Raw genomic sequence first — 11,509 nt, 5'->3', positions numbered from 1 at the left:
TGGAGGCTTTGCCCGTAGACAGAGGACCCCACGAAATTCTGGAGAACAGTGAGGGGAACAGTACTGGACTCGTGCTGCATGAATGTGAAAAACAAGGTTCACTTTCTATGTAAATTTTAAGAAATAGGTTTAATAGAAGATAAGACAATTAGGAGATAGAAAAGAAGCAAAGTACGGTTGGTTGGGTGACTTGGCATTTAGCCAAGTCCACACCTGCTATTTCAGATATTTTCTTTAAATATCCTTTTTATTGTTACAATTTGTTGAATATTCATATTTTTCCATAAACTAGTTTCCATATTCCAGGAACTCTTTTGCATGGCCCCTCCTTGGGTCCACCTTTTTAGAGCTGCGTGTTTCTTGGCTGTGTCTTCATTGTCACCTCCAGCTTGGGCCTTGGTCCGCGCTTTCTTCAGATGGGAGATGCTGATAGTTGGTGTATCAATAGCAGAGTCTTCTTTACATTTTCACTGGAGGTTATCCCAGCCAAACAGACAGTTGAAGCATACTCTATCACTACTACCACTATCCCTAATTTTCTTCACTAACAGCAGAAATAAAAACTTCCATCCTTACCACAAAGTTATTAATCATATAGCACAAATCTTGCAAAAAGCCAGCTTTATAATATGCATTTATAACGATGAACAAAGCAGAGAGGGTGAGATGGGCAGTGCAGCCCCCTCCCACGAGCCCCTCGAGTTGTGTTGCGGCACAACACGAACTGTGCCGGACCAGCCGCCTCTGTTACTGCACTCTCTAATACTTGAAATGTTCAGCAACAGCTGACTCACAGTTGGATTTATGACAACAAATCAATCAAAGTTACAGGTTTCCTGGACTCAGAAGCGGAGGTGTGGAAACCACTGGACGTCTGCAAAGCAGGTGCATGATCACAAGCAAATGACCCGAAAGAAAAGCAGCAATCATTTATTCTTTCGTTGTGCAGAAACCTATTACGCTACGGGAAAAAGACCTACTGTCACAAAATAGAAGTGGATTGTTAACTGGAGTAATTTAATATATTTAGGTCTGAGTTAAGTTATATTTTAGTATTCTGTTAATATTAAGAGTAATTTTTGTATAGTTTGTTTTAGGTTTAGGCTTTGTTAAGTATAAGTTAAATCTAGGATTAAAATTTATAACATTTAAGTGATAATTGATTTATATTTCATTAATATAAAGTTTATTGCATGCAGGTTTTAAGTTATCCTAGGTTTTGTTAAAATATGCTTATCTAACTTAAAGTTTACTTGGTTTTTTTCTTAGAAATAAGACGGCTTCGACTGAAACAGCTGTCATGAAATACTGAAAAGCTTGTTTATGAATGGAAGAAAACACAATTTTTACATCGTGGTTATTATTGGTTGTAAGCTGTGTTGGTTGGTTTTTTTGTGTGTTTTGTCTTAAGGTCATACGTACATTATAGTTTAGAAAAGTGTAATCTCAACTTCTTAGGATGACTAGTGCTGGTATATTGATTACAGCATGTGATTTTATTAATTTTCTATATTTAAAGTTGGATTCTTATATGTTTTAACAAGTCTTTCTGTAATTATCTAAAAAGTACGTATCATTTCAGGATCCTTCCTTATGTTCCTTAGTTGCTTAAGCATTTCATAACTACTGTTGTTAAAAACTTTGTTTTAAAATGTATTAAGGGATACCACTCTAGTATAAAGCCAAGGTCTTGGCCACGCCTTGACTTTAACTAGATGAGATGTTTTTACCAACAAACCCAGATGTTTTCTGCAGAAGAAAAAACTAGATACGAGTCACTTTGACTCGACAATTTGACCTTGTAAATATGACAGCTGAACCAACTTTTGGAGTTAACCTGAGAACCTTGCCCGGGAAAGGATATCCAGGTCCTCACTGGAAAAGTGTTTTTCAGCTGTTGCAGAATCTGGGACAGTGAGGCAGTAATTTGGTAATTAAGTTGTTGTATCTGATTTTTTCCCTGATGGTTTCCAGTTTTAGCAAGAGTTATGTATTTTTCCATGAAGGTACACTCTCTCTATTAACCTGTGGCAAAGAGCTTGTTTGTGTTTGTGCAGATACAGAACCCAAGTGAATTCCTGCCATGAATGTGAAGTCATATCAAGCACAGAGACTCTGACAGCTCCAAGAGTGGAGAAGCAAGCACACAGATGTGAACTGCACAGAGACTGTGGTTGATGGCAGACATCTCCTGTCCCACATGCAAAAACTGTAAACCTTGGGTTTTGTGTCAATGTAAAAAGTGTGGGAATCATTGGTATCGTACACCTCTATTGGCACAGGAATGTGTACATCATATTATGATTTAGAACCCAACCAGTGCAGTCAAAGTGGTCTTCATGGTTCAAACAAGAGGGGAGAGAAGGATGCTGCTCAAAAGCCAAGCAGCCCAGCTTGCAGCCAGCATGGAGCTGGCCTCAGGTCCCACAGCCCTTTCTCCAAGAAAGACACCTCCTTGCTGCAGGAAAACTGCCTTTGGGGCACTGTCCCTTCTTGTCCCACAGGAGCTGATCCAAGGGGTGCTTGGAGTGCTGCCTTGGCCCTGGCCCTTGGGCTCAGGCTTGGCTACGAGGCTGATCACCCCATGGAGGGGGTTTGGTTTGGCTCCAGGACAAAGCAGAGGGAAATGTTTATGGCAAGAAGAGAAAAGAATTCTGGCTTTACCATGAAGCGAGGGAGTTGCTGAGTGATGGTCACAGTAATGAGCCTTATTTAAACAAATTTGGGAGCAATTGGATACCGCTGTCTTCATTGGGCTTGAGAGCATCATCATTGGAACTGCATTTTCTGCAGAGCCCTGAAAAAGAGCCTTTAGTTCTTCGAAACTGCAAAGCCGCTGTGGTCTTTCCTCCACAAGGAAGTGGCCTAATGCTTCTCCAGCTCAGACAGTGCTTCCTCCTTGGTGATTCTCTGCCACGCCTCAGGGATTTCTCCTTTGCCCTGAAATTTCATGTTGTACAAAGCTTCCAGCTGTGTCCTGAAATGAGACACAAACCATTTCCAGTACGCCTGCGTGGATGAATCAGGAAGAATGTTCCAAGTGGAATAAGGAGGTCCAGCATCACGGTATGTCTTGTACGGGAACCATTTGCTGCCATCAAATGTGAATATGAGATCAGTTGTGACAAGGCTGGAACAAATATCAGTGACCAGGTAGTCTGTCCCATGCCATCTGGTTCCCATCAAAGCCCGTGGGCGATGGAAGATCAGCTGATGGTTTCCATCATGTCCCTGGATGGTGTTTGTGCAGACAGCCCCACAAAAGGGACACTGTTCCCAGCAGCCCGAAAAATGCTTTGCCAGGATGGTGTGAGGCTGTGTTGAAAATGATCTCATGTCAGCATCAGCAAATTTTTTCTTGAGCCTGTCCCTCAGGTCTTCCACAGCTTTTGCCACGGCACTGCTCAGGAACTCAATGTCTGTGACCTCCTGGTGCTCGATGCCCTTCAGGTCACTTCTGGGCAAGTTGATCACCTCTGTCAGTTCCCTGCAAAACTCATCCAGCCAAAGAGAGATTTTGTCTTCTCTGTCTTTTCTGTCTTTGACAATTTGGGTTGATGAAGAAACAGCTGACAGGATCTTTCGATAGAGAAGATTAAGTGAGGAAGTTAAAAAATTCTCCAGCCTCCTGTTCCCATTTAAACAGTGACTCTTCACTCGTGTCTCAATGTAACTCTGAAAAAACTCTCTTGGAAATTTAAGGTACTGCTTAAAATACTCAAAATTTTCTTCTTCTGCCAGGTATCTCAGAATGAAAACTTCCAGATTGGCTCTGTTGCCACTGAAATCTGGTAATTTTCCCTGCATGTCCTCAGCAATGTCTCTAGCCGTCCTCTCATAGACTGCCTGGCGAAGAGCTGTTTCAATCTTGTCACAAAGGAAAACAGCAAAAGTTGTGATTGAAGTGGCTCCTTGGCAGGAAATCTGGAAACATTGGAAGAAATCTTCTCTCTTGCTGTTCAGGTACACGACTGGGTCATTTGCCTTTTGGAATGCTTTGTGCATGGCTTTAAACCTCTCTGCTGCCATTTTGCACAGATACAGAGACAAATCGGTGCGGTACTCTCTGTTAAAAGTACATTTTTCATCGTTGGGGACCGAGTTCACCACTTCCTGTACTTCATTGAGTATTTCATGAATAAAACTTCGACTGTAATCGCGTTTCTCCTTTTCTTTCTTATCAATATTTGCCTTCACAGTCGCTATAATCTTTTCTGTGATGTGCTGAAATTTGATCACATCAGCATTGGAAATGCTCCAGGGAAGTGGGATAATGCCAAAATACTTTTTCTTCATGATGTGTTTCTCTATGTCAAAAGAAAATCCTCTACATTTGGGAAATGACCTGATACGTTCAGAGAAACCTGGCTCCTTGAAGTGCTCCAGAAGGACATCTTCAATTTCTGCATCAATATCCACCCGTTCTGGAGGACGAGCAGCACGGGAGACTTCAGCAATCCACTTGTTCCAGACAGAAGTAAAGTTGTCCTTCAGTTCTCTCTCACTGAGGCTCTTCCCTTTCAGACTCACAGCCAGCTCCCTACTCCTTCTCAGGAGATCATCTTCATACTCCAACTTCCTTGTATCCAGTTTCCTCTGCTCCTTCTGTAGCTCAATAAGATTCTCACATTTCTTTTTTGTTTCCTTAATAAGAGTCTCTTTTAGTTCTTTCAGCTTCAGCTCTGTGCTTGATTTCCACTGCACCAGTGTCTCAGAGTCTTTGCCTTCCTCAAAGTACTTTTCCACTTCTTTCTCAATGGCATCACTTGTCTTTTGTATCTGCCCTTCAAGGTGTTTTATGGTGACATTCTGCATATCCCCATTCCGAATTTTGTTGTCCAGTCTCATCTGCAAATCCAAGATGTGACTCCTCAGCTTCCAGGTCCACTGACTAAAGGCACTTTCCAGTTTCCTGTAGGCAGCAATCTCCAGGGAATTCTTGAAGCTGAAAACAAAGTTTTCATTCAGCAAAGCATTCCAGAGGTCGCCAATCCGATCTTTCAGGCTCGAGAGCCTCAAAATGCTGCGCTGCGACTGTTTCTGGGCAGTCTGGAGGATTTTGCACTTGAGCTGCTGGACATTCTGGCTGTAGGTGGGGTTGGGTGGTGCCATTGGGGGGTTTCCTTCCCACAGGTGAGCAAAGTAGTCAATATGGGTCTTCACATCAAAGCCAATGACATCGCTGAAAGAGGAGATGTCACAGAATTCCTGCTGAGCAGCTGCCACAGTCATTTCATCCAGCTTTTCCTGCAAACGCCTTTGTCCTTCCATGTTCTGCTCCTTGGCAGTTATTTCTCCCACATTTTGGTGGACAAAGAGGCAGCTTGGGGAAAGATTGACTTTCTTCATCCTCAGGAAAGCCTGCACAGCAATCTGGAGAACATCTTGCATTTCTGATGGATTTTCTCCAAAGATATTGATCACGGTCAAGTTGCCAACACCAATGACAAAGGTGGCCAGCTCGTTGTCATGGTTCAGGGACTGTTTATTGGCCATCTCGATGGCACGAAGTCCCTCTGTGTCAACCACCAGCACAAAATCAAAGCCCAGGTCTTGCTGCAGCTCCTGGCCCACTGGGATCAGCTGCATAAAGGCTCCACGGGTGCATCTCCCCGCGCCGACGTTGAACTGCAGACCAAACATGGCATTCAGCAGGGTGGACTTGCCCGTGCTCTGGATGCCCAGCACCGAGAGCACAAACACTCGTTTGTCCCCCAGCCTCTCAATTAAGCTGTCAAAGATTGCTCCCACCCAGCGCAAGGGCAGGTAAGAAGCGTCCCCATCCATCAGCTCCACAGGATATCCCAAAACCATCAGCTCTGCTGCAATTTCTGGCAATTTGACCAAACTCTCATTCTTGGAGTTCATTAGATCCAGGGCTTCATAAATCTGCCCTACCTCTCTCAGAAGGTGCTCCAGGCTGATGGATGAATCATTGAGTTCATCAGAGATGGAATCCAAGCGCCTCTTTAACTCATCATTCCCACTGGTTTTTCCCTTGCTTTTCTTTCCTTCCAACATTTCAGACCATAACTTGTGATAGTCTCTCCTCAGTTCTTCAAGGCGACCACAGGACAGCTCACTCATAAAGACCTTCATCCAGTGCAGGAAGTATTTCTTGGTATCTGCTGGCTGGGTCTGGAGAAAGACAAGGAATGATTTCATCAGTGGGTTGAGAGGGAAAGCTTGTTCAAGTTGCTTCCTTCTTATTGCTTTCTTCTCATTTTCAATTTGGCTGCGATGATGCTCAATGCTCTTGTTCCTCTTCTCCTGCAAGCGAGTGAGTTCTTTGTCCTTTTTGCACCACTGGTACCACAGTTTTCCTTGAAGTGGCAGCAGCTGGGATTTGATCTCAGACAGTTTCTCTTTCTTCAGAAGGTCCACCAGCTCCTTGGCCTTTGCTTTGGCTGTCACACAAGTGGGTTTGTCTACATCCACTATGAATCCATGCTGGCGAGCTTTGTCCACACAGGCATCCAGACTGAAACATGGATTAGACACTTCAAGGAGATTCCCAATTTTCTTGGTCAGCTGGTCCATCAATTCTGCTTCGTTTCTGTTCTTCATCCCTATTTTTATATTTTTGCTGGACCGTCCAGCTGCAATGTTCTCTTTTTCCGTTAGAAGACAAACCAAAGGCCTTTGTGACTGCCACAAGCTCTGCAGAAGCTCTTTGCCCCTGTTGTCCATGTGCTCGGAATCAGAGACGAGAGCCACGTTGACAGCAGATACCTCCTGCAGGAACTGCAGCTGTGCTCCGTGATCCCTGGCGTCTCCATGCAGGTTACAGAAAGCCACGCAGCACTCAAAGGTGTCATCGGGGCTCCCGCGGGGGCAGTACCAGGCGATCTCCACCACCCCTTCCATCAGCAAATGATCCGTGGTGCTTCCTCTGCACTGGCGGTGGAAGAAAGTGTCGTGTTTGCGTTTGCTCAGCAGAGCGTTCAGGAGCTGAGACTTGGAAGAGGAGGCCGAGCTGCCAATGCGGATGAAGGACACGATGGGTGTCTGGGCCTGAAAGATGAGTTTTTTGTAACTCTTTGTTCCAGACTGATTTCCTGATTTCTCCACCTCTTTCCAGCTCCTTTGAATTTGGCTGAGGGCGTAGAGCGGGAACTCGATGTGTGAAGTGCACGGGTTGGGCACCAGCAGAGGCAGCGCCAGTTGGCAGAAGGCCAGCTTGGTTGCAAGGGTCTGTCTCAGGAAGTCATCAGCACAATGGAAAATGGCCATCTGCAGGTCCATGGGGTGCACATGGCTGTCCCTGCTTCCATGTTCAGGGCCTGTTTCCGTCAGATTATCCAGGAAGTTTTCAAAGGACTCTGATGACTCATCCTCTTGCTCAGTAGTTTCTGAATCGGGTGCAAGGCCTGGGTTGCTGTCATCCCAGCAAGTCAGGTACCTCACCTGGTAATCCACGGTTAAGAGCTTTTGCAAGAAGTATAATGGCAATTCCTTGTCCTTGCTGGGCTGGCTGTCCTCCAGTGATGTCTTGAAGATGGTGTGGAAATCTCCCATCCCCATTTTTCTTGGATAGTGACTTTCCAGTCCAAGGCGCTTGAGCAACTGGAGGAACTCAGGGTTTGCACGGGCTTCACTGGGTTTGGATTGGCTGCTGTCTGTTTTGGACTGGGATGGACTGGGAGGCTCAGGTGTTGGAAAAGTGTCTTCCAGGTCTGTGAGTATGTTCTGCATCCTCTGTTCATCCCATTTCTCATCCAAGCACCCACTGATCAAGGAACGCAAGTCCCGTTCCAGCCTCTCCCAGTCTTCATCTCCACCGTGCTTTTGGAGGAGATTCTTTATCCGTGGCGACCACAAGCCTTTCATGTGATCTTCCATGAAAACTAAACGCTCCCTCTTCTGCTCAAGGGACAGCTCTTGACTTTCGGGTGTCACAGTCAGACCCGTCAGCAGGAGGAAGGCCTCAGCTCTGTCGGCATCTTGCTCCTTCAGGTTCACGTACTCCTCATGTGCCGCTTCCATTTCCTTGGCCATGTACTGAATTTCTGGGTGTCCAAGGAGGTGCTGGAAAGTGCTGCTTTCCACCTGGTACCCTGTGCTGGTGGCAATCAAGAGCACCAACAGTTCCATGTCCCTCTGGGCCCGTTCCTGGAGAGACTGGAGTAAGGAATAAATGGCCAGGCTGCTGCTCTGGGTGGCTTCTATCTTTGCATCATGAACAGCAGAAGCAGAGCTTCCTGGTGCATAGGTGACAGCATGGATGTGCTCCTTCATTTGCTGCAGTGTTTTGATGAGCTCTCCAAGCTCAGAGACTTTGGGCGGTCTGGGAAGCACATGCTCAGTCTGGAAGATCCACTGCATAATGGAGGAAGCCTCAGGGAAGTCCTTGACAGAGTAGATATGAGGATCCAGGAGGCTTCTCAACATCACCTTGATAGAGCTGGTGTTTTCTGGAGGTGACTCCTGGCAGCTGCGCACAGTGTTCACCAGAAAGTCCTGCAGGGCTTTGTCTGACAGGCACACGTTGATCCACACACTGGGGTTCCTGGTTTTTGCATTCAGATGATCTTTTAGCTCCATCAGCATGAGCAGTTTCCCTTCATCCACCGTCACCTCCCAGTTTTTCAGAGTCCCCATGAAATCTCTGGCCTCCTGCACTGCAATTTCTATTTCCTTCCCAAAAATAGTGCCAATGCTCTGATTGGTCAGCTCTTTGTATGCAGTCATGAGGGCTGTGCTCATCTGACCCACAGACTTAAAATCCCCGCGGTGATTGCACAGGATGACATCCCACACTGGGATCAGCTCAAAGCCACGGTCGATAACGCACCACGTTGTGTTATTAGACACAAGCCCTGTTTTCCACTGAGGAAGAGAAGCTGTGTCTGGTGGGCCCCCTGTGTTGACCACATAGAGCTGAATTGCTGTATGGGAACTGTCTCCAGCTCTCTCCAGGACAGAAGCCTTTGAGCTGGATTTGGAGACATCCAGGCCCCCTGCAACACTGGCCCCGAAGCCACTCCAGCTGGCCCCAACAAAGGCGTTCAGTGCTTCACACGTTTGTCGCTTCATCTCTTCCCTCTGCTCGGCTCGGAAACCTTCTGTCAATGCCTTCCACCAGAATATCCCCCCAAAGTGGAGGGGGCCCTGGTTTACGTGGGACCCAAACCTGCTGAAGAACCTCTCACACCTATCCAGCAGGGGGGCCTTGTCTTCCTGAGTGAAGCTCAAGAGCTGCTCCATGTCTTGCAGCTCCTGCAGAGCCGCATCCGAGAGGAGAAGCTGATGTCTTTGGAAGTAGCAGGAGGCCAGAGGGATGTACTGGTACTTGGTGCTGCAAAAGTAGCTCTGCTCAGAGTGGGACTGGTGGGTGTCCTGTGACTGTGAGGAGCTGCTGTAATCTACACCCGCTCCCAGGCTACTCCCCCAGAATGCAGCTTTGGCAGAAACGCTCATGCTGAACCCCAGCTGCTCCATGGACTTGATGAAAGTGGATTCTGCTGCAGAGGATGAGAACTCCTTCCTCTCAAGCAGCGATCCTTGCTCTGGACCAGTGAGCTGGAATCCCTCAGGAACCTTGAGGAGCTGCTCTCGCTTTGCCAGCACATCTTCAGCTCTGCTGGTTCTGTAGATGCCCTGCAGGGCCAGTCCCCCTGACGCCCGCCTCAGCACCTCCGTGTCAGGGATGTTCTCCCTCCTGACTGCTGACAACTCCTGCTGCTCCAGCTGCTTCTGGATGCTCTCCAGCATATCTGCCAAGGGTTTCTCTGGTGGTGGCCAGAACTCTTTGGGAATCTCCATGGCTTGCCACAGAGTCTCTGCTTTCTGCCTCACTGCATCCTGGCTGTGGCTTTGGCTTTTGAGCATTTCTGTCAGATCCTTCAGGGCTCGTTTGGCCACTTCTTGTCTTTGCTTCATCTTCTCTGAGGTTTGGGTTTGCAACTCCTCACACGTTTTGTCATCTGATATTTTCAGGAGTTTCAGGAGTGCCTTTTTCTCCCAGGGCTGCTTTACCTCACACTCCAACCTGAGGTAGTCTTTATATTCCAGATGTTGCAGGGCTTCTCTGCACTTGATTCCCAGGATCTGTGACACTTTGGGTAGCCAGTATCCAGCATCCAATCCTTCCTTCTGAAATGCCTCTGCCAGGAGCTGTGCCTTTGCATCTCCCTCCTGTGTGTCCTCCTGTGAAGCCATGTCTGTGGAGGAAGAAAAGAGACTTTCCCTAAGGTGCTGGCAGAGGCCCCAGCCTCCTGGCAGAGGCTCTGCAGCAGCTGCAGCCCTGGGGATTGCTCCCAGCTGGCTGCTGGAGCCCAGCCTGGGATGGCACGAGAGCCAGGCTCTCCTTCCCAGCACACTGGATGTGCCTGTGGCTTTCCTGTGTGCAGGATCAACCCTGACACCGAGTGTGCATCCCAGAGACAGCACAGACACACACACTGACAGGTACAGATACACACGCACAGACACACATGATGCAAGAGGATTATGAGTTAAGGGGTGATTGATTAGAAGTAGCAGTCTAGATAATGTATCTTGTTTAATATTTACTGTGCTTGCAAAAGTAGGACGAGGGAATGCAAGGCTATGATAAGGAAGACTCTTTGGGCCCCTAAACTGGCCAACACTGGCCTTAAGGCTTGGATTGAGTCCACGGGACCAGGGAGCATGTGTAAAGAGGCATGGTGAGGAGTTCAACCCTGAAGAAGACTTCTTACTTCACCCACCCCACTACCACCAGACAACCATGTCAGAGTCTGTCCAAGGATGTGATATGCCTCACGACCCTCTCCAATGACTGAGGACTGAGACCCCAGACTCTGAAAGGAGCCCTGGCCTGGCTGAGGTGGAATGTTTGCCAAGTCTCGGAGGACCAGTCTGCATCTCCATGAGAATGGAGTGCAAGAACAATGGAACTGGTCACAGTGGACTGAGACAAGGCTGCTTGCCCAAACTGGTCTGTCCATACCAGAGCACGGCACGCACGGTGTGCAGCTTGTCCCCGAGGACCCAACCTCGACGCAGGTGGCTCCGGCTTTGGCTCTGTGACTCTGTCCCAACTCTGATACAGGCGGCTCCTGCTTTGGCTCTGGGCCCCTTGCTTTGCCTCAACACAAATGACTCCTGCTTTGGCTTTGTGTCACTCGCTTTGGTCCACTTTGGGGACACATCAGTGGTTGCTATCAAACATATTACCAAACTGGGAAAAGGTTATGATCACAAATATGATCACAAATTGGTAATTGATACACTCGGTATTATACGATTGGCATTGCTCAAAGCAACATTTCTTTGGCTTTTGGCTGCATCCAGGCACAGCTTTGGATGCAGACGGTTGTTGCCTCAATTATAAGGGAAGGTGAGGAAGGCATCTTTCCTACTGAAATTCAGAAAATAATTTGGGACAATGCAAATGCTTTTGAAAGGGAATTCCAATCCTGGTGGAAATTGGTGAACTTCACCTATAACCCCGATACCAACACAGTTACAGCTTTTGTGTTAACAATATGCAATGCTTCAGTGCATTCAATATTCCCTATCACTG

General features: G+C 47.2%; 1 protein-coding gene across 1 annotated transcript; it reads right to left on the bottom strand.

The window, feature by feature from the left end:
- Window positions 1–2,687: 2,687 nt before the first annotated feature.
- On the bottom strand, window positions 2,688–10,329 carry LOC136358662 (interferon-induced very large GTPase 1-like). Its single transcript, XM_066314582.1, has one exon. It carries the CDS (start codon window positions 10,159–10,161, stop codon window positions 2,866–2,868), a length of 7,296 nt encoding a protein of 2,431 aa, XP_066170679.1. The 5' UTR covers window positions 10,162–10,329; the 3' UTR covers window positions 2,688–2,865.
- Between the last annotated feature and the right edge of the window lie 1,180 nt (window positions 10,330–11,509).

This window comes from Sylvia atricapilla, chromosome 3 (genome assembly GCF_009819655.1).
Source record: "Sylvia atricapilla isolate bSylAtr1 chromosome 3, bSylAtr1.pri, whole genome shotgun sequence".
NCBI lineage: Eukaryota > Metazoa > Chordata > Aves > Passeriformes > Sylviidae > Sylvia > Sylvia atricapilla.
The sequence above is the reverse complement of the archived record's forward strand: the minus strand, read 5'-3'. Positions and strand labels throughout refer to the sequence as shown.